This window comes from Megascapheus bottae, chromosome 6 (assembly GCF_031878675.1).
Source record: "Megascapheus bottae isolate mThoBot1 chromosome 6, mThoBot2.hap1, whole genome shotgun sequence".
In the NCBI taxonomy this organism is placed as follows: domain Eukaryota; kingdom Metazoa; phylum Chordata; class Mammalia; order Rodentia; family Geomyidae; genus Megascapheus; species Megascapheus bottae.
Window position 1 is genome coordinate 55,193,608 of NC_143514.1, and position 21,214 is coordinate 55,214,821.

Here is a 21,214-nt window from a genome sequence, read left to right on the forward strand (position 1 = left end):
TTATTTATTACCAGTCCTGGGGCTTGAACTCAGGGCCTGAGCACTGTCCTTGGGCTTTCTCAAGGCTAGAGTTCTGCCACTTGAGCTACAGTACCACTTTTGGCTTTTTTTTTTTTTATGTATGTGGTACTGAGGAATCGAACCTAGGTCTTCATGCATGCTAGGCAAGCACTCTACCATTAGGCCAAACTCCCAGCCCTCTCTAGTTTATCCCAAACTTAAACATTTTTAAAAAACAGAAGGTGGGTCTACTTTGTGTTTTTCAGTATATCAACTCTGGGAACCTGGAACAGTTGCTAGACAGTAACCTGCATTTATCCTGGACTGTGAGGGTGAAACTGGCCTATGACATAGCAGTGGGCCTCAGATACCTTCACTTTAAAGGCATTTTCCATCGGGACCTAACATCAAAGGTATGAGACTTTCACACCACTTTGAAAAACACTATCCTCTTTTCCAAGAAAGCTGTGTAAAAAAAGACATTGTTAAAACGTGATATATTTTCCACTTTAGGAAGAGTTTTATGAAGTTTGGGCTTCACTCAGAAAATTACTGAGAAATGTGTGATGTGAGACAAGTCATTCAACCTGTCAGTCTCAATTTTCTCATCTGTAAAGTGAGGTTAAAAATAGTATGATGTCTGACCTGGTTGGTCACGCCTGTAATCCCAGCTACTCAGGAGGCTGAGATCTGAGGATTAAAGTTCAAAGCCAGTGCTGGCACTAAAGACTGTAAGATTCTTATCTCCAATTAACCATCAGAAAACTGGAAGTGGCACTGTGGCTCAAGGGGTAGGGTGGTACAGCCTTGTGCTGAAGAGCTGAGAGACAATGCCCATGCTCAGAGTTCAAGTTCTATAACCAACCAAAAAAAAAAAAAAAAAGCAAAGAAAAAAGAAAGAAAGACAGATATTGTTAATGAGCTTAGAAATATGGAGCTCTTGGGCCGGGAGTTTGGCCTAGTGGTTAAAGTGCTTGCCTAGCATGCATGAAGACCCAGGTTCGATTCCTCGGTACCACATACATAGAAAGAAGAAGCCGGAAATGGTGCTGAGGCTCAAGTGGTAGAGCTCTAGCCTTGAGAATGTCCAAGGACAGTGCTCAGGCCCTGAGCTCAAGCCCAGGACTGGCAAAAAAAAAAAAAAAAAAAACAACACCCAGAACTGTCCAAATAAAATATTAAAAAAAAAAGAAATATGGAGCTCTCTTTTACAGGTTTAACATTTAACAGAGAACATACTTACTATTTATTACAGCTAATCTTTAGAAAGCCGGTATCTGTTCAGGTACCTTCCCAAGTTGAGGCAAGCAACACTTGACTTCTATCTCTGAGTTGTGTGATGCAGGAGCAGATGACATAAAGAAAAATAAGATTCTTGAGCTGTGAGGCTTATCAGTTTTCTCTCCTTGGGTCTCCAGGAAGTAGTTCTCATCTAAGAGCAGGAGCTGAGTGTGTCCACTTGAATGCATGTTTTAAGCACTCAGTGGGTCATTTTCTATCAGAGTGTTTGAGTTTCTGCCACCCTGTCAATTCTTTGGCATCAGCTGGTCTCTATAGTATTTTCTTGTTGTCCAAAGTTGTTTTCAGAGAAAGTTGGCTGTGCTACAAAGGAGGCAACAGAACTAAAGGCATAGGATATTGCCATGACAAGGCTTATTTAAAAAGATTGCCTGGTTACTGACGGAAGAAAGAGGAGGCCATCTAATATATTTAACATGGCTTCTGCCCAGGAGCCAAATTAAAGTCTCCTTGGAAGGTATATACGAATTTTGAACCTATTCAAGAATAACTGTCATTTCATTCCCTATCCCAGTATATACAGGAGCACACACACATACATATATGTATATATACATGCACAAAGCGCTTCTGTAATAGATGAAGGGGAAGGAAGCCTGTTGTAAGAAGCAATTTCCAGGGCTGGGAGTGTTGCCTAGTGGTAGAGTGCTTGCACGAACTAGCATGTATGAACCTCTGGGTTTAATTCCTCAGTACCACATACACAGAAAAAGCTAGAAGTGGTGCTATGGCTAAAGTGGTAGAGTGCTAGCTTTTTTTTTTTTTTTTTTTTGCCAGTCCTGGGCTTGAGCTCAGGACCTGAGCACTGTCCTTGGACTTTCTCAAGGCTAGAGCTCTACCACTTGAACCTCAGCACCACTTCTGGCTTTTTTTTTTTTTTTCTATATGTGGTACCGAGGAATCGAACCCAGGTCTTCATGCATGCTAGGCAAGCACTTTAACCACTAGGCCAAACTCCCGGCCCGAGTGCTAGCTTTAAGAAAGCTGAAGGATGGTGTCTAGGCCCTGAGTTCAAGCCTCAGGACTGGCAAAAAAAAAAAAAAAAAAAAAACCCAAAAGCCAAAAAAACAATTTCCAGGGCTGGGAATGTGGAGTAGTGGTAGAGTGCTTGCCTAGTGTGCCTAAAGCCCTAGGTTCAATTCCTCAGTACTACATACACAGAAAAAGGTGGAAGTGGCACCATGGCTCAAGGGCTACCTTTGAGTGAAAGAAGCTCAGGGAGGCTGGGAGTTTGGCCTAGTGGTACAGTGCTTGCCTAGCATGCAAGAAGACCCGGGTTTGATTCCTTGGTACCACATACACAGAAAAAAAAAAAAAACAGAACTAGTGCTATGGCTCAAGTGGTAGAGCTCTAACCTTGAGAAAGTCCAAGGACAGTGCTCAGGCCCTACGTTCAAGGCCCAGAACTGGCAAAAAAAAAAAAAAAAAAAAAAAAAAAGAAAGAAAGAAAAAAAAAGACCAGTATTGATTCCTTGGTACCACAAACTCTAAGTGGTGTGTGGCTCAAGTAATAGAGCTCTAGCCTTGAGAAATGTCCAAGGACAGTGCTCAGCTCCTGAGTTCAAGCCCCAGCACTGGAAAAAATCAAAACAAAAAGAACAATAAGGTATAAAGTCCCAGGTGACCTCATGTCGATGTGGCTCTGGTGTCGTAAGTAGCAGTACTGTTCCTAAGGGACTCTGGCTTTTGGTTTATAAACTAGTTACAACTAATTCCTGTGGGGAAGTGATTGCAAGGCAGAACCATTTGTATTCAGCTGCAGTATTCCTGAGCATGCATTCTAGGCTAGAAGGTAAGGTTGTATCAGTCTAGTAAGTTGATATGTCACTTCAGTTACCCAGCCCAAATCAGATCAGATCAACTCATTGTAGCTTCATTTCTTATAAGTTAGAAGGAGTTTGTGACAAATGATCCATCCTTCACATAGATATTTTCCCTATACCTACATGAATGTCTTTTGTTGTTGTTGCTGGGCTTCAACTCAGGGCCTGGACACTGTCTTCTCTGTGCTCAAGGCTAGAGCTCTACCAGTGGAGCCACAGCATCACTTCCAGCTTTTACTGTTTATGTGGTAACTGAGGAGTGGAACTCAGGGCTTCATGTATGCTAGGCAAGCACTCTACCACTAAGCCATATTCTCAGCCCTAGTATACACATTTTAGTATTCAGCTACAAACAGACTACCAGTTTTCAAAGCAGGGGAGATCACCGTAGACTAAACTTGGTAGGCTTTCTGGGAAGAAAGCTCTCCACTCCCTAAGAATTTATCCTACCCCTTCTGTGCTCTGAAAACTTTATCATATCATGCTAGTGTCCTAACACTAGTTAAGCACTATCTACTTTGTTCTGTCTGGGCTTGTTGTGTTAATGTTGTTAAAATAATAATAATAATAACCTCTAATCTCAGCATTTATGAGGCTGAATCCAGAGGATCACAGGTTCAAGGTCAGCCTGGGCTACACAGTAAGATCCAATCTAAACAAAACAGAGTAGCCTTTCTAGACCACCATCCTTTGATTTTCCTTATAGAGAGTGGGTATTCCTAGTGTCAATGGGCTTAAATCAGGAAGCACAGGACAAAGAGCTCCCTGTGTTTGCAAGTTGTGCTTCTATGGGTCTGGATTTAAAGAGGCACTCAGTGAAGGTACTTAGAGCTTACTTTTGGAAGGCTGGGAAGTCCACTAGAAGAGATATAATCTGTGCTCCTCACCATTTTATTATCGCAGATAAAGTTTTGGTTTTGTTATGTTTTCGATCAGTCATTGGGCTTGAACTCTTGGCCTGGGCACTGTCCCTGAGCTCTTTAGCTCAAGGCTAGCACTCTACCACTTGATCCATAGCACCACTTCCGGTTTTCTGGTGGTTAATTGGAGATAAGAGTCTCATGACTGGGCTGGGAGTTTTGCCTAGTGGTTAAAGTGCTTGCCTAGCATACATGAAGACCCGGGTTCAATTCCTTGGTACCACATACATAGAAAAAAGCCACAAGTGGTGCTGAGGCTCAAGTGGTAGAGCTCTAGCCTTGAGAAAGTCCAAGGCCAGTGCTCAGGCCCTGAGCTCAAGCCCAGGACTGGCAAAAAAAAAAAAAAAAAAAAGAGTCTCACAACTTTGGTGCCCCAGCTAGCTTTGAGCCGTGATCCTAAGATCTCAGCCTCCTGAATAACTAGGATTATAGCTGTTAGCCACCAGCACCAAGCTCCAGATAAGGTTTCTGTCTGATTGTTCTAGCATCTTGGGTTTCTGGGATTAGGTGTATTTTCATACTTACACAGAGCTGCTCACCAGACACTGATATAGGTTGGGCAATGGCCATAAGAATGAGATGCCCAAGTGGAGAAATAATGTAAAAGTGATGGAGTAGAAGGCTCTGAGGTTTCTAGATTATCTCTAAGGATCATGGTTCAAAGTCAGCCTAGGTAGGTAAGACCTGAGACTTATCTCCAATTAACTACTAAGAAGCCAGAAGTGGCACTGTGGTTTAAGTGGCAGAGCATCAACCCAGAGTGAAAAAACTAAGGGACAGTACCCAGGTCCTGAGTCCAAGCCCCGGAACCATTTGTCTGCCTGTCTATCTCTGTCTCTGTCAGTCAGTCTCTTTCTCACACATACACACAGATATACATACTCACTCACAAATACACATATACACACAAAAGAACACATGTGATTGGATACGGTGGAAGATGCCCGTAATCCCAACACATAGGCGGCTAAGGCAGGAGGACTGCAGAGGGAAACTTTATCTCACAGACAAAACCAAACGTGAATGTTGGAGGGATGTAGAGCACCCTGGAGTTTTTTTGTTTTTTTTTTTAATAATAATGAGAAGTGTCATAGCTTTTAGAAATCATTTATACTCTATTAGTAGATGACAGTACTGGCCACATAGAAATGGCTAGAATCCAATATGTACGCTCCTTGGGCTCTTAGCTTAGTTGGAGAGACAGGTGGGCAGGTCATTCATTACACTAGAGGAATGACTAAAGGATGGGACATATCACTCTAAACTGATAATCCCCTAAGAAACTCAGACTATAGCAGTTCCTGAAGCATTTTGGGGACATTTCAGTCCTTGATTGATCTGCCCTCTGAGGTGAAATGAACCTTTTCACTTTTCTGGAGATGTAGAATCAGTTCTTTCTTGCTTTTTTTTTTTTTTTTTTTTTTTTTTTGCCAGTCCTGGGCTTGAGCTCAGGGCCTGAGCACTGTCCTTGGACTTTCTCAAGGCTAGAGTTCTACCACTTGAGCCTCAGCACCACTTCTGGCTTTTTTCTATGTATGTGGTACCTAGGAATCGAACCCGGGTCTTCATGCATGCTAGGCAAGCACTTTAACCACAAGACCAAACTCCTGGCCCTTTTTTTTTTTTTTTTTTTTTGCCAATCCTGGGGCTTGAATTCTAGGCCTAGGCACTGTCCCTGAGCTTCTAGCATTCTACCACTTGAACCACAGCACCATTTCCACCGTTTTCTGTTTATGTGTTACTAAGAAATCGAACCCAGGGCTTCATGCATGCTAGGCAAGCACTCTACTACTGAGCCACATTTCCAGCCCCTTTCGTGCTCGATTCTATCTCGGTTTCTGAAATTAGTTTGTTGGGGTCAAAGGAGAAGTGATTACGCTACTTTTTGTGCCCTGTAGTGAGGTTTGAACTCAGGGCCTGGTACTGTCCCTTAACTTTTTCACTCAAAGCTGACACTCTGCCACTTAAGACAATGCTCCACTTCTAGCTTTTTGATAGTTTACCGGAGATAAAGTCTCATGGACTTTCTTGCCCAGGCTGGCTTGGAACCACAATCCTCAGATATCAGCCTCCTTAGTAGCTAGGATTATAGGTGTGTGCCTCCAGTGCCAACTTTAAGCTTCATATTATTATAAACCTGGCTTAAGTTCTGTCACCACATAATCTGTACTGGGGCTATGGTCAGGTTAGCTGAAAAATGTAACAATTTTCTGCCCTAGGATTAACCAACATTGGAGATACAGGCTAGGATCACTGCCCACATAGTGTAAGACCCTGTCTCAAAAATACCCCTTAGCTTATTAGAGGTAAATTATGTTTTCTGTGAGTTATATTTTAATAAAGTTGACAGTAGTCCTGCACAATGTTGCCTTTTTCATGGTGACTGGCCTGTATTGTATATCCGCATTGTTCCTGCTATAGGTTTGTGTCTTCAGCAGAGAGCCTTAAATCTGTCCCACTGGACAGGCCAAAAACCATGTGGGATGAGAAGAGGCTTTACTAGAGCCCACGGAGTAGCCAAAGATAGTGAGGGAAATCCAAAACTCTCGCAGCCAGGGGAGAAGTGTCAGGAAGCCTCCAAGTATCTCTAACAGGTGGTCTCTTAGCTGCATGTCACGACTATTTCATTCCTCACACATTCAGTACTAACAAATGCCAAATCCTATATAAGACCCCTGAAGGAAGTCATTAACCATGTCACAAGCAGGAAGATCAAGCCACCTAAGAACTCATTTTGTCTGCTTAGTGTTTGGAGCTCACAGGGTTCTTCAATGAGAATATGTTCCGCAAAAGCCAGGAAGGACTGAGCGGGAGAAAGGGAAAACAAGCAAGTGTTAGCAGCTAAACCTGACTAGCCTAGGTCCCTTAAAGGGAAGCTCAGGAATTTCTCAGAAAACCCCATAGGGGTTAATCCTTGTGAAGGCTCCTCTTCATTTCATTTTTTTCCCAGTTTAATCATTTATTGCAGGCATAACAGAGTTGGCGCATTCCATTCCTATCCTTATATTATTCCGATACCCTTCCAATTCCCTTCAAACCCTTCCCTATGGCCCCATTTGAGTCTTCTCCCCAGTGAGATTGCTCTCAAGCCTAACTAAGGGGACGGCCCCCCCCACACACACTTTGGAATAGAACCAGGGTTTGTGGTCTGTTTCATGTTCTCCACTATTAGATGGTTATCTTCATTTCATTTTTAATCACCACAGATGTAGAGCCCTAGTATTTGTAGGGGTTTTTTGTTGTTGTTTGTTTGTTTTCCAGTCCTGTTTTCCCCTTTGGCATCAATACCCAGCTATTAGCTGTAGAAAAACCTGGAGAGACAATGGTCACACTCCTTAGCTTGTTTCTTAACTACTTATGATATTGTAATCTAGAAATCCTTCCTACTGGATGGGTGGTTTGTAGCAAGTAGACATTAGGCCTCTACAAATATGATGATGAAGCAAAAACTGAAGGACTTTGACAGAGGTTACACACTGTAGTCATGTTCTGTTCCTAACCTGCTACTCCGAAGTTAACTTAGGAAACAAGATATTTCTAAGGCCTATAAAGCAAATAATAAATAGGACTTGATATTGGATCTTAGAGGCAGGAGTTTGAGTTATTGGTGAAATGGGAGGGAAGTGATCTGAAGTGCTACTTACTGCCTTACAGGCTCTAATGCCCTATACCCAGGGCTCTGGTTAATACACAGGTTGGCCTAAGGCCCATCTTCTCAGACAAAGTCAGGGAAGCGCTGATCCAGCAGGGCTGATAGGAGGACTAAAGCCAGGATAAGCACAATGACAATCCTTGGAAACCAGCCAGTGCACTTCCACTAGAGACCCAGGGTAGATGAAATGAAATCACAGGCTCCTTCTAGCTTAGGGAATAAAAGATTACTGTGTACCTGATGTAGAGAGTATAGAAGGTGGGTTAGTAATGTCTTGGCAACCAGATACCAAGGCTGGCTAGGAAGGAGAGCTGGGTTAGGTCACATAGGGCCTTGGTGGCCTCAAAATGTTTCTGAAAGCCAAAGCTCCTTGCTCTCTGCTACCTCCAGAGGGGGTGGGGTGAGGTGCCTCCTCAGGAGGTGGTGGAGAGCTATTTTGAAGTAGCTATCTGGGGAGAGCTGGTCACAGCTTTATTTATAGGTCATTTGGGTTCGTCTTTTCTCTGGAGGCAGCAGTATTTGTCCAGGAATCATGTTCTCATCCTCTCTCATGGATTGGATACTGTGAGGAAGCCTTAAACTGGAAGTTGTTCCTCAGGTGCTCACAGCCTGTGTGCTAGACTACAAAAGGAAGTGTCATAGGAAAGCGTGGTAGATTCTGGATTTGATTCCTAGCACAAAATAAGTAACAAGGAAAATGGGGGAGAGGGATTGGCTAGAGGGGGAGAGAGAACAGAGGTACAATATATTAAACAATGAATTTGGAGGATATTCAGAAGTGAGGGGCAAAGGTTTTCTGTGACAAGCTTAGGTTTAGATAAGCTGTAGAAGCACAGAGGCCAGTTAGAAAGAGCCAGATCAGACTGTGCATGTGAGGTGTGCTAGGGCTTGAGCCTCTAAGGCCTTATGTATGGGAAGAACATAGCCAGATCACAGACTTCTTGTGTTAGGAATGTTTTTGTGATCTTGAGGGCATTGAAGATTAGTGTGTCAACATGAGTAGTAGTTAGCTATGGCTGCCTGATTCCTCCATCTGAGCCTCCTTCCCTTCTCTGTTCTTTGGGAACTCTAGAACTGCCTGATAAAGAAAGATGAGAATGGTTACTCTGTAGTGGTGGCTGACTTTGGCCTGGCTGAGAAGATCCCTGATATTGGGTGAGTAGTCCTGATGGATGCTAGGGAAATCCAACTTCCTCCCCCAGAGACCAGTGTTTGGCCACAGTTCAGCCTGACTCCCTAAATTTAATCAGTCCTAGTCTGTCTGGATCCACCCTGGGGAGAAAATTCCCAACCATCAAAATAGCCCATTGTATCAGGCAAGCTCACTTCCCTTCTACTTCCATTCCATAGCATGGGATGTGAGAAGTTGGCTGTGGTGGGTTCACCCTTCTGGATGGCACCTGAGGTTCTTCGAGATGAGCCCTATAATGAGAAGGTAAGTGGAGGCTTGGATTTCCTTAGAATCCACTGTTAGCAGAAAGTGCCCAGGGTGAGGATCAACATCCTTTCTAACTTGGCTGAAATATGGGCAGTACAGCCCAGACATGGGCAATTGAGGGAGCAATACTGCACCCCTCAGTCCACCGAGGGAAACAGAGGTCTAACTACCCACCAGGCGGACGTGTTCTCTTACGGGATCATCCTCTGCGAGATCATCGCCCGCATCCAGGCTGATCCAGACTACCTTCCCCGCACAGAGGTGAGCCGTACGCATGCAGGCTGGGGTCATGAGGTAGGGCTGGTTTGGGGCTGTGGATCTATTTTCTCCTTGGGGAAAAGTGGCTGCTACCGAGAGGCAGCTCCTAGGATGGACAACAGGTGTGGGAGTTGATGACATTTACCCATGTCCCCTGTACCTTCCCCACATGGCAGAATTTCGGGCTGGACTACGACGCTTTCCAGCACATGGTGGGAGACTGTCCCCCAGATTTCCTGCAGCTCACCTTCAACTGCTGCAATGTGAGTATCTATCCCTTGGCCTTATTTCAGGAGCGAATTGACTTCTTTTTACCTGGTTATGACTGTAGGGAAGGCTACAAATTCAGTAGCTCTGTGAAGCCTCTTTTTTCTCTAGTGTGTTAGCACCAACCATACTTCCTCTTCAGGGCCTACTGAGGGTGAGAAATTTTGACCAAGAGAAGGGTAAACTGTGTCCCATTCCTCAGCCCGCAGGGCAGACCCACCATCTGTTGCCTTGGGTGTTGATAACACTGAGGTTGGGTTTTGTTATTCAACCATGGCTCCAGCCAGTCCAAAGACAATAAGAAAATGCTTTTCTTATTGGCCTTCATTTTATAGAGCTGGGCCTGATTAGTTATGACCAAAGGGCAACATGCTTTGTTCAGATACCCCAAACCAAACTAGCTCCAAAGAAGAGTGGAAAAAGAATCACGTGTTTTTGGAGGACACATACCTTAAGAAGTCTGGCATAAGAAAGTACAGTAGCCAGTCATTTTTTTCTGACCATAGCCATAGGGACTGCCCTAATGGTCTATGGCTTCTGTGAAGTTTTCTTAGAAGAACATCTGAATCTATTTTTTTTTTTGGCCAGTCCTGGGGCTTCAATTCAGGGCGTAGACACTGTCCTTTCTCAAGGCTAGCACTGTACCACTTAGCACTCTACCACTTGAGCCACAGCATCACTTCCCGCTTTTTCTGTTTGTGTAGTACAGGAATTGAACCCAGGGCTTCATGCATGCTATTCTAAGCAAGCACTCTACCACTAAGCCACATCTGATTCTTAAAAGACTCATATTTGATCTTTGGGGGTGGGAAAAGGAGGGTAAAGCTCGTGGATGCTTGTGGATGCCCACAGATGGACCCCACGCTGCGCCCGTCCTTTGTGGAGATTGAGAGGACCCTGGGGAAACTCTTGAGCCACCTGCAGGAAGAGGACATGGAGAGGGACAAAAAGCTGCAACCTGCAGCTAAGGGTAAGAGATCAGGACAGCCCAACCTGACCCTAAGGATGAAAATAGTCTGGAGGACCTTCCCTTCCAGGACTATTCAGGTCCCTAAGCAAGAGGGGAGGGCCATGAGATGAGTCTCAAAGAGTAGTTAAGCTGGCACATTCCTTCCCTCCTCTGAATATTTCTTCATTGATGAAACAAGACAATGGTACTTTACTTTCCAGAGAGAAAACACTGTAATAAGTGATATTTCTACTTAGTATGTCTAGTGGGAGTAACCCAGGCTTGATTCACTGTTATTCAGGATTTCTGGAGAAAGTTCCTGGGGGGAAGCGACTAAGCTCACTGGATGACAAGATTCCATACAAGTCCCCACGTCCAAGGCGTACTATCTGGCTGTCTCGAAGCCAGTCAGACATCTTCTCTCGTAAGCCCCCACGTGCAGTGAGTGTTCTGGATCCCTACTACCAGCCACGAGCTGGTGCTCCACGCACTCCCAAAGTTAACCCTTTCAGTGCTCGGCAGGACCTCAAAGGTGGCAAGATCAAGCTCTTTGATCTACCCAGCAAGTCTGTCATCTCCCTGGTATTTGACCTGGATGCACCAGGGCCTACAATGCCCCTGGCTGATTGGCAGGAGCCTCTGGCTCCATCTGCCCGCCGGTGGCGTTCTTTGCCTGGTTCACCTGAGTTCTTGCGTGAAGAGGCTTGTCCATTTGTAAGCCGTGAAGAATCACTATCTGATGGGCCCCCACCACGCCTTAGTAGTCTCAAGTACAAAGTAAGAGAGATCCCACCCTACCGGGCATCTGTCCTTTCAGCTGCTATAGCCCATGAGGCAATGGACTGCTCTAACCAAGAAGAAAATGGTTTTGGGCCCAGGTCCAAGGGGACCACCAGCTCAGGCCTTGGAAATGCCTTTGAGGAGATGGAGGTTGAAGAAGTAAGATCACGGGACTTGCTTGTAATTCCCTCAAGCATACGCCTACAAACCCAGGGAGAACAGGATGGGTGAGGAGGGGTTACTCCTACCATACTTTGGGGATGAATCTTCAGCTGAAGCCATAGGTGCACAGCCCTGACTTTTCTCTGGAACCCACAGAGAAGGCAGGCTGCTTAGCTTTTGGGCTTCCAGGGCCCACTGGCAGCGTATGAGAGGAAGCAGCAATGAAAGAGGCGTTCTAGTTAGGGCCAACCATTGGTACTAAGCCTCAGAGATCTACCAAGGAGCTTCAACTCCCACTTGTTCCTAGTGTACTTCCCCAGACAAGACCACCAGTGGACTCCTAGTTCTAGGCTAAGCCGGCAGGTGGCTAGTACCCCAGTTCTCCTACCCTGGGTATCTTCTGTCCTTTTGTGGGGCATATAAACTCCTGGATGGAATTCAGAGCTGACCGGGAGGCCCTAATAGGTATGACTGTTTTTTAGACTTGAAGACTGGGGTGCTTCTTGCCAGGATGTCTAGGACACTTGAATGATTGCTGTTTGCACTTACTGCATGGACAGACCACATCACTACATTTCTATGCAAGGGGGGAGGGACGAGATAATATGGTGGTCATGGCTCTGAGCTAACCTATTCAAAGATCTTTTCCAGTTGATTAATCTATTTTCCTATTTATAAAGGAGTCTTAATGTTCTGCCTCATAAGACTTTCAGCCTTGCGGTTGGGAGTGGGGGCTGGTTTTGTAAGCCCTAGGGCCTGCTCTAAGTATTTTGTTAACAGGTGATATAACCAGTTGGTTAAACGGTTTATACTTGGACTGATTTTCTTCCCTTCCTGCTATAGCTGGAGCATCGGGAACAATCTGTCCTTACAGAGCCGCAATAAGAAATAACCAAAGAATGAAGTTGGTCAAAATATTTTCATAACTTCTGTTGATTTTCTGGGTAAAAACCTTCCCAAGACACTTTCAGATTTAAAAATAAAGATATATTGCAGGTGCTGGTCAGCCTTCTTACTTGTGCTCTTGTACCTCAGCCTCTGAGGTAAAGCAAAGGTCCCAGAACAACGCAGCAGGATCTCTGCCAGGACTCCTTTACTCTGTTCCCCTTATCCACTTGCAACTCTCTTAGTTGAGAGCGTATTCACAGGCTAGAGAGACTCAACAACTCTGTTCTATTCTCTGTTCTCTTCCTGGGAAGAGTGCCAGGTAGAAGCTGGGTCAGCTCTTCCCCCAAGCCAGCTTCATCTTTTGGTTATGAGCTTTGGAGGAATGAGAGAACTGGCTTTTGGCTACTATGAGAGGCACAGCTTTGCCACTCAGATACACTTTGTTGTGACATTCTGGTAGCCAGGGTTCAGAGCTGCAGGGCTGGAGTTCTTGGCTCACTCCTACAAAGGCCATCACATAACCTGTCATAAAGGCATCAAAGCCAGCCCGGTGCAATCCATCCCCGGGTACTGGGTTAGGACTGGCTTGCCTCCCTGCCACTTCTGAGGAAGTCATATCAGTTATTCCAGGCTGAGCTGTCTTAAGCTCCATCCCCACATCATTTTTGTGATCTTGCTCACAGCCAGACTGGTCCTTGGCCAGGTCTTCGGCCACTTTTTGTTCAGTCTCCTCAGCCTTCATGGCACCATCCCCACAGACTTGCTTTGTGGGAGGACCGTCCTCAGTTTCTCCACAGGTCTTCGTCTCAGGCTGGTTCATCAGAGCCCTCCTCCGTTTTTCTTTCCTCCGTCGTCGCCGCCGCTTGTCCTCTGCCACAGCCTCATCAGTGTCAATGATCAGATCAATATTATGGGAGCGAGGACACTGTGGCCCCAGAGGGCACCAGCCATAGGCCTACAGGTAGGAAAGAGACTTAGAAGGGGTTCCAGTGTCAGAGCCTCCCCTCTCCCAGGAAATAGGCAAGAGTTCTCACCGAGAATTTGTCACAGATGCTGGTGGGATGAGGATGGTGGGTTGTAGGGGACATGCAGCAACGGTAGTCAATGTGGGCCCTCATGCTAGAAGGATAGCTGCAGAACTCCAGAATAAGGTGTGGGCTGCCAGCTGCACGCTGCTTCTCATTTTCCCGCTCACTGCAACAGCAGAAGAGGGTATTGCATCACTAACATGTAAGCCTTATGAGAGCACGGGTTCCTGATTTGCTCTGTGCACTGCTGAATCCTCAGCACCTAAAAAACAGTGCCTAATTCATGGTTAGCACTCAATAAATGTTAAGTGAATGAAACATACAAGACGCCACCATTTCCCTCACCATTTCCGGAAGGCATATTCTAGGTAGGAGGCCACAAATCGGACATGAAACTCTGCAGCATATTTGGTGTCATAAATGCCTGCTGGGAACATCTCACACAGGTCAGCAGTGAAGGTTCCCAGGTTCTCAGGCAGGTGGGCATAGAAATTCTGGTACAGGAACACCAAGTCTATAAGACCATTATGCAGCACCAGGGGCCGGCGGGCTCGGATCAGCTCCAGGAACAACGTTCGCACTGATTGGCTCTGGCTCTCATCACCCTAAGTGGAAGGGAAGAGGTCAGAGGGAAGCAGAAGGTTCCTTCTATAGACTACTTCTCTTTGGTTCCCTCATCTGGAACCAAAGTTGGTTCTTCCTCATTACCCAGCCCAGTTCTATGTATCCTAGTACGTCTTGCCTCCTCAGCCCTGTCCATGGTGAGGCATATGAAGAGGGGCTAGGGAAGTTAGATACCTACCTTGTCATTGCCCTTATGGTAGGGGATGCCCTGGGCATACTGCCGGTTAAAGTTGAAGCCATGCTGTACCAGGAACTGCACAGACTTTGGTTCTATAACATACTCCTCCGTGCACAGCAGAGTGAGATTGAACACCTGGACCAAGTAGGAATGTTCACCCTGAGAAAGAAGGCTGTATCAAGACTTGAGATTAAAAAAAACAAAACGTATACCTAGTGCTCTCCAGAACTTCAGCCATGCTGTGAACCTCAGCCACAGATCAGGGATGAGGATGACATAGCTCATACCTTCTCTGGCTGCTGCTTGAAACAGGCGAGGCCCAGTGACAGCACAGAACGAGTCCTGGCAGCATGACACACGGCCTTATAACGTTCTTCAATGCACCTTAAAAGTGGGTTTGGGAGTAGCTGTAGCTGATTTTGCTTCATGAATGACCCAAACCACCCCTCCAGGGCTGAGATCTATCCCTTCTGCTGGGGCTGGAACTAAAGAGAAGGCTACTTACTGGTTCAGCAAACTCTTCCTGTCCCCTAGCCCACTCAGCTCCTAAGAGTGGGTAAAGGTAGGGTTGTGATTGACCTCCGGCACCAGTCCCTTCTCAACCACCTGCCCTCCCTGTTTCCCAAGCCTCACCGTGTCAACAGCCACGAAGCTAGCTGTCTTTATGGCCAGCAGGAGAGATGGCCACATCTCCTTGAAGTTGTCGCTTTGCACATCTACCACAGGAACTTGGACTACTAGCTCCTCCCTAGATTTTGTGCTTTGGTTGATACCACCTGGGCATAAGGAGGGTGGTGGATGTTTATGCTCTGGCAGGGCCCCAGGGGAATAGACACCAAGCTAGGCTGTGGGGAATCCCATTGGTAGCTGCTTCTCTTTACCTCAAGCTCTTTTTCCTACCCCATGTGTTCTGCACATACATTTCAGAGTGGGGTATACCCTGAGTTTGGGAAGAGAACACTTGGGTCTTCCCAAGAAAGACTTTGGGAAGAAGTTACTTTCTCAGCATCACGATCAGTAGAAGGTAAAGTTGAAGGGGACATCTTTGATTTTTTTTTCCCTTACCCTCTGCAGGAAATATTCTGCAGGGCTCGGAATTTAAAATCCTTAAGCTCCATAAGGACGATGGTGTAAGTCTTTAATCTCCCAGCACTGGGGAGGGTGAGGCAATTGCCTCGAGTGCGAAGTCAGCCTAGGCTACAAAGCCAACCATGTCTCAAAAAGAAAAAAAAAAAAAGGCAAAACAAAGCCCATCCTCTAGTCACAGGACGCTGCTGCTCTCAGACGCCCCGGCCATAAGCTAAGCGGCGGTCCTAATGTGCCTCCAAGCCTGATGAAGACCCCACAGCTATCAACGCGTCCGGCTGAAGTTCTTCAGGCTCAAAGGCTCCACGGCTCCGTAGATTCCCACCCACTAAAATGAGCCCCACCCCGACCCCAAGCCCCCTCCTCGGCCCCCGCACAGCTTCCAACCCCTGGGGCTTTGCGGCGAGCACATTGCATGCCGGGACCTGTAGTCTCCTCGTGGCCGCCTAAGAACGAGGGGGGGCTAGCTCGCTGCACCTCCAGGTCAGACTCTAGAACTACGGTCCCCACGCTCTCCTCCTTCCCGGGACGTAGAAGCTTTTAGGGCGACCCCAGGAAAGCCACTCACCATCGGAGGCCACTGGAGCTGCAGCTACGCCATCCTCACTGCCTGCAGCCATGACGGCGCGCGTCCCGTACTGGATGCCGTGGGTACGCGGGACTTCCGCTTTGTCTCCAGCCGCGACGCTGCCTGGCAGGGATGGGGCGGGATCCTGCTTGGGGGTAGCTGCGGAGTCGGACTTCCGGACTTCCGCTCAGACCTCTGGGGCCTGGTGCCGGGAGCGGGCCCGGCGCGCGCTGAGAGCCTATTGGCTGGTGCGTCCGGCTCGAGCCCGGATTGGCCGGAGCCACGCCCCCTGGAGCGTCGGGAATCGCGCGCGGGAGCCGGCCCTTGAGGTAATTTCTGATCCCGCACGCCCGGCGGGAGCGCGGGAGCGTGCTTTCTCCCACGGAGCCCTCGGCTGGGCTGGGCAGGGTGGTCTTCTCAGAGCAGGGGGCATGCCTATGAGTTAGGGAAGGAGAGAGGCCCGCTTCGGGCTGGGGCGAGTAGGTGGAGAGGTTACAACGAGTGGGTCCCTGCAGCCCAGGAGCTGCAGGTTCGGGGAGCGTTCCACGGGACCAGGCTGCAGAACGGGGAGCGGCCGGCAAGCAGGGGAGCTTTTGATAACGTGGACTTGAGTTCAGGCTCTGCGGGCAGTAGGGATGGCGAGGGAGAAACAACGTGTGAAGCTGTTAATTGACCTGGAGGGCGTTTGGGCTTGATTCCTGCTGCAATAAGAAACGACCCTGCTGAAGTCCAGCCCCTCCCTGGGGGTTCTACCTGCCCTACCCACTGCCCACCAGCCCTTTCTCCTCGGCTGGGCCACGTATTTTTCTGTCACCTTTACTGAGAGCTTTTCATCATTGAGAGTGCTTTGGATTTCTCCCACCCTGAAAAAGGAATCATTTCCATTGACTCTACAACTCATCCAGTTATTTATGGATTGGTCTTAAGGCTTGAACTCGGCCTGGGCGCTGTCCCTGAGCTCTTCAGCTCAAGGCTACTGCCCTTGAGCCAAGCCCCACTTCCCATTTTCTAGAAAGGTTAATTGGAGATAAGAGTTTCAGGTCCTTTTGTGCCCGGGCTGGCTTTGAACCTTGATCCTCAGGTCTCAGCCTCCTAAGTAGCTAGGATTTTAGGCATGAGCCACCATACCTGGCTAATTTTATTTTTACTGTGTTGCTTGGTGGTGTTACAGCAGCACAAAACAGCAAGATCAAGACCACTTTTTAGATAGGAGAAAGAAGCTTATTTCCAGTGACCTGAATCAAGCTAGTGACAGAAGTTCAGACTCATGGTCTTATACAAGGGAGGAGAGACCCATGGTTTTATACAACCTAGTTACACACAAAATAGATTTTGATCAGATATACAAAAGTTAAGGTGGGGGTCAGGAGTTTGGCCTGGTGGTAGAGTGCTTGCCTAGCATACATGAACACCTAAGTTCGATTCCTTGGTACTACATACATAGAAAACAGCTGGAAGTGGTGTTGTGGCTCAAGTGATAGAGTTCTAGCCTTGAGAAAGTCCAAGGACAGTGCTCAGGCCCTGAGCTCAAACCCAGGACTGGTAAAAAAAAAAAAAAGTTAAGATGGGCTGGTGTCAGCTTCTGACCAGATGGCCAATTGCTTTCTAGTGGTGGCGAAATCATGACATCCTGCCGCTAGCCCTTTTGTATTATTTTTTTAATGCCTATGGGCTGTTGATTCAGATAGCCCCTACTGCATGCTGGGAAGTGCCTTCACCTGGAAGTGTCTTACACTTTGTTTACTTCAGTAAGAGGGCTTGAACTCTGGGCTTTTTGTTCTTTCTCTTGGCTCTTTCACTCAAGGCTATGAGTCATCACTTCAGCCACATCTTCACTTCTGAGTTTTGGTTAATTGCTGACACTAATTTCACTGGGCTGACGTCTCATCAGGATCTTCAGATCTCAGTCTCAGTAGCTAGGATTTATAGGCATGAACCACCAATGCCCAGCAGGTTAATTAATTTTACAGGTATTTGTTGTTTAGAAGTACATTATGTGAAGCCTCAAAGTAGATAACTTGAGAGATTGAAGCAAATAATTAAATGTGGGTAAGGCCTAGTGGGAAGGGATGAGGCATGTGAAGCCCTGACCCATTGACCTTCAAAACTATTTAGAGGATTGGCTCTTAAGAGCAAGCAGTATGACAGCCAAAGCCCTCCCAAAGGTACTTTATGGTGCTACCCACCCTTCCCTTCTTTACCTCCTATCACTTACCCATTCTCATTCCGCCTAACCATCACTGGCCTGCTATTGTTTTACTAACATGCCAGGCAGCCTCCTTGTGACCGTCCCAGCGGCTTCTTAGTTTCCACAATTATTTGTTCTAATTGCTGCTAGTCATTGGTCAAGTATCACTATAAATAAGGCCTATCTTGACCACATTCTTTTTTTTTTTTTGCCAGTCCTGTGGCTTTAACTCAGGGCCTGAGCACTGTTCTTGGCCTTTCTCAAGGTTAAGAGCTCTACTACTTGAGCCACAGCACTACTTCTGGTTTTTTCTATTGTATGTGGTACTGAGGAATTGAACCCAGGTCTTCTTGCATGCTAGGCAAGCACTCTACCACTAAGCCAAACTCCCAGCCCCACGTTCTTTTAAATTGTGGCATTCCATACTCATCTGGGCACTGGATACCCTTCATTTGCTCTACTTTTCCTCTTTTTTCCCCCCAAAAATGTATGTTATTGTTATTGTAGGGGTGATATGCAGATGGGTTACAGTTACATAAGTCAGGTAATGAGTACTTTTCTTTTTGACCCATGTCACCCCACAGATCTTTCTTTCTTTCTTTCTTTTTTGGTGGATCATGGGGCTTGAACTCGGCCTGGGCGCTGTACCTGAACTCTTCAGCTCAAGGGTAGGGCAGGAGCCTTGAGCCTTACCCTTGAGCTAAGCCCCACTTCCCATTTTCTAGAGGTTAATTGGAGTCTCACGTCCTTTTCTGCCTGGGCTGGCTTTGAACTTTGATCCTCAGATCTCAGCCTTCTGAGTAGCTAGATTATAGGCGTGAGCCACCATGCCTGGCTGATCTTTTTTTCTTTCTTTCTGTCTTTCTTTTCATTTTATTTTTTTTATTATTGAGGTAATGTATAGAGGGGTTACAGTTACATTAGCCAGATTTTTTTTTCCAGTACTGGGGCTTGAACTCAGCGCCTGAGCACTGTCCATGGACACTTTTTCTCAAGGATGGTGCTCTGCTACTTGAGCCACAGTGCCACTTCTGTCTTTTTCTGTGTATGTGATGCCCAGGACTTCATGCATGGTAGGCAAGCACTCTACCACTAGGCCACATTCCCAGCCCATACTTTTCCTCTTTATATTACTTACCATTGCTTTCTGTAAACTCCTTATGTGCATTACTTTTTTCTTTTTGGTCTGCTTTCATTGGAATAGAAGCAATATAATAGTAGAAACTCTTGCCGGGAGCAGTGGCTGCCACCCAGGAGGCTGAAATCTGAGGATCACAGTTCAAAGCCAGCCTGGGCACTAAAGACCATGGGATTCTTAGCTCCAACCACTAGAAAACCAGAAGTGGCCTTGAGCTGAAGAGCTCAGGGACAGCTCCCAGGCCCAGAGTTAAAAAAAAATAGTAGAAACTTTTGATGTTTTGCTTAAACTGCGTGATATATAGTAGGCACTCTAGGGAGATAATGGGAAGACATTAGTAGCTTTAGATAAAGAAGTGACATAATGTCTTGAAAAGGCCGCCTTGTTCTGGAGTGTTAGATAATATGCAGACTTGGCTAATAACCACTCAAGTCCAGCTACAGGGAACAAAGGAAGAAGTTGAATGCAGGAGGGAAGGTGGGGGGGAAGACATGGCAGGCCCCTCTCACCCATGTGGGCATGTGAGAAGAAGCACCGGCTATTGTCTGGGCTGACCTATATAACCTGTAGGATTTAGGGGGCGGAGAGGAAGTGGAGACCCTAAGGTGGTTGTGAGGACTCAGGGCTTATCATGGCAGACTAGGATTTATGGATAATGTCCTAAAGGATAGATAAGGAGGTCTGCAGTTGCTCAGACCTGAAGGTCACTCTGGGGGGGATGCTCTGGCCCAAATGGTTTATGGCTACCCAGGGGAGTGTCATCTCCAGGTAGAGGGTGGGAACTAATTCTTTACTGCCCTAATCAGAGCTTGCTGGTGTTTATGTAGGGCATGCTAAACTATGGGAAGGGGGGAAGGGGCCCTGGGCCAGGGCTGATGGTTGTTCTTGTGCAGGACATGCTGAGCTACAAGCTAACATACTAGAAAGGAGGCCCCTGGGCCTACACCATCACCATCATGGAGAATGGATTGTAAAATGAATTGTAGATTGTAGAATGAATCTAAAGAAGCTGGGTTAAAAAGGGGAGGAGATATGGGGCCGAGAGTTTTGCCTAGTGGTAGAGTGCTTGCCTAGCATGCAGGACGACCCAGGTTCAATTCCTTGGTACCACATACATAGAAAAGCTGGATGTGGTGCTGTGGCTTAAGTGGCAGGGCTCGAACCTTGAGGAAAAACCCAAGGATAGTGTTCAGGACCTGAGTTCAAGCCCCAGGACTGGCAAAAAAAAAAAAAAATTAAAGATGGGGGAGAGGAGAATGAGTCTTGCATGGAAGGATGCAGGAGCTGGACCCTGGGAAAGGAAAGGAGCTCTTCATATAAACAAGGAAGACCATGCAAATAAGTGGGAATTTGTACATTAATGTGTTTTCCCTGAGGAGGAAGACAGCTCTTGTGATGAAAATGAGGTGGTGAAGTCAAAGCTTTGGAGAGAGTTCAAGATAGGCTTAACAAGTACCACGGCATAACAGGAGCATAAGAGTGCACACTCCGGGTTTGAAAGATCAAGTTGCTTAATCTCCCCAAGTCTCCATTTCCTTAGCTGAAATGGAGGAATACTAGTACCTGCTTCTGGAGCCATCAGGAAGTTGAGCAAGAGTTCCAGTAAAGTACCAGTAAATGCTAAGTTATAACTACTAGATAGAAGGCATCCAGAAGGGTCAGAGAACAATGAACAGCCAAATGTATTTTCTCATTACTAAGGGTCAGCCAGATGTTTACTGTACCAGGAAGAGATAGGAATGGAGTAGCTCCTACCTCCATTAACTTGCCATTGGCAAACCGTTTTCCTTCTCTTAATTCTTGATTTCTCCTTTTCTATCAAACTAGACGATTTGGACTAGACATTTGCTAAAAGCTTCTCCAATGTAACCATAGTACATGAAGTGGATAGGAGAACCTCTAGGCACTTATATGCAAGGTTTCCCCACAGAAGACTTTGGCTCTTGGCCTATCCTCATTCTACCCTTC

General features: G+C 46.6%; 2 protein-coding genes across 10 annotated transcripts in view; one reads left to right on the forward strand and one right to left on the reverse strand.

Annotated features, from left to right (window-relative positions):
• The window catches only part of Tesk2 (testis associated actin remodelling kinase 2), a 96,158-nt gene extending 83,620 nt beyond the window's left edge, over window positions 1-12,538 (forward strand). For 5 of the 8 annotated variants that reach the window (XM_090334965.1, XM_090334962.1, XM_090334963.1 and 2 more), the window contains 7 exons: window positions 243-413; window positions 8,767-8,849; window positions 9,045-9,129; window positions 9,310-9,393; window positions 9,567-9,653; window positions 10,510-10,627; window positions 10,908-12,473. In XM_090334965.1, coding sequence (XP_090191091.1) covers window positions 243-413; window positions 8,767-8,849; window positions 9,045-9,129; window positions 9,310-9,393; window positions 9,567-9,653; window positions 10,510-10,627; window positions 10,908-11,617 — 1,338 coding nt within the window. In that variant the 3' untranslated portion in view covers window positions 11,618-12,473. Of the gene's footprint in view, window positions 1-242; window positions 414-8,766; window positions 8,850-9,044; window positions 9,130-9,309; window positions 9,394-9,566; window positions 9,654-10,509; window positions 10,628-10,907 lie in introns of all 8 variants that reach the window. The other 3 variants (XM_090334968.1, XM_090334969.1, XM_090334967.1) reach the window with 3 other exon arrangements.
• A 24-nt stretch (window positions 12,539-12,562) lies between these two features.
• On the reverse strand, window positions 12,563-16,127 carry Toe1 (target of EGR1, exonuclease). 2 transcript variants are annotated; one of them, XM_090334970.1, is made up of 8 exons: window positions 15,921-16,127; window positions 14,900-15,042; window positions 14,772-14,812; window positions 14,554-14,650; window positions 14,267-14,425; window positions 13,810-14,069; window positions 13,471-13,630; window positions 12,563-13,391 (listed from the first exon to the last, which is right to left on the reverse strand). In XM_090334970.1, the coding sequence occupies exons 1-8, from the start codon at window positions 15,970-15,972 to the stop codon at window positions 12,768-12,770; spliced, it is 1,536 nt and encodes a 511-aa protein (XP_090191096.1). In that variant the 5' UTR covers window positions 15,973-16,127; the 3' UTR covers window positions 12,563-12,767. The 2 variants fall into 2 exon arrangements, with proteins under 2 accessions (XP_090191096.1, XP_090191097.1); XM_090334971.1 differs by lacking the exon at window positions 14,900-15,042 and having other exon boundaries at window positions 15,921-16,126.
• Between the last annotated feature and the right edge of the window lie 5,087 nt (window positions 16,128-21,214).

Bases quoted from the DNA above. Each gene is read 5' to 3' on its own strand.
- Toe1 (XM_090334970.1), bottom strand. From the start codon at position 15,972: ATGGCTGCAGGCAGTGAGGATGGCGTAGCTGCAGCTCCAGTGGCCTCC. The intron at 14,813-14,899 runs GTGAGGCTTGGG...ACCCACTCTTAG, and splicing joins GCTTCGTGGCTGTTGACACG to GAGCTGAGTGGGCTAGGGGA. The intron at 14,651-14,771 runs GTAAGTAGCCTT...CCCACTTTTAAG, and splicing joins AGGAAGAGTTTGCTGAACCA to GTGCATTGAAGAACGTTATA.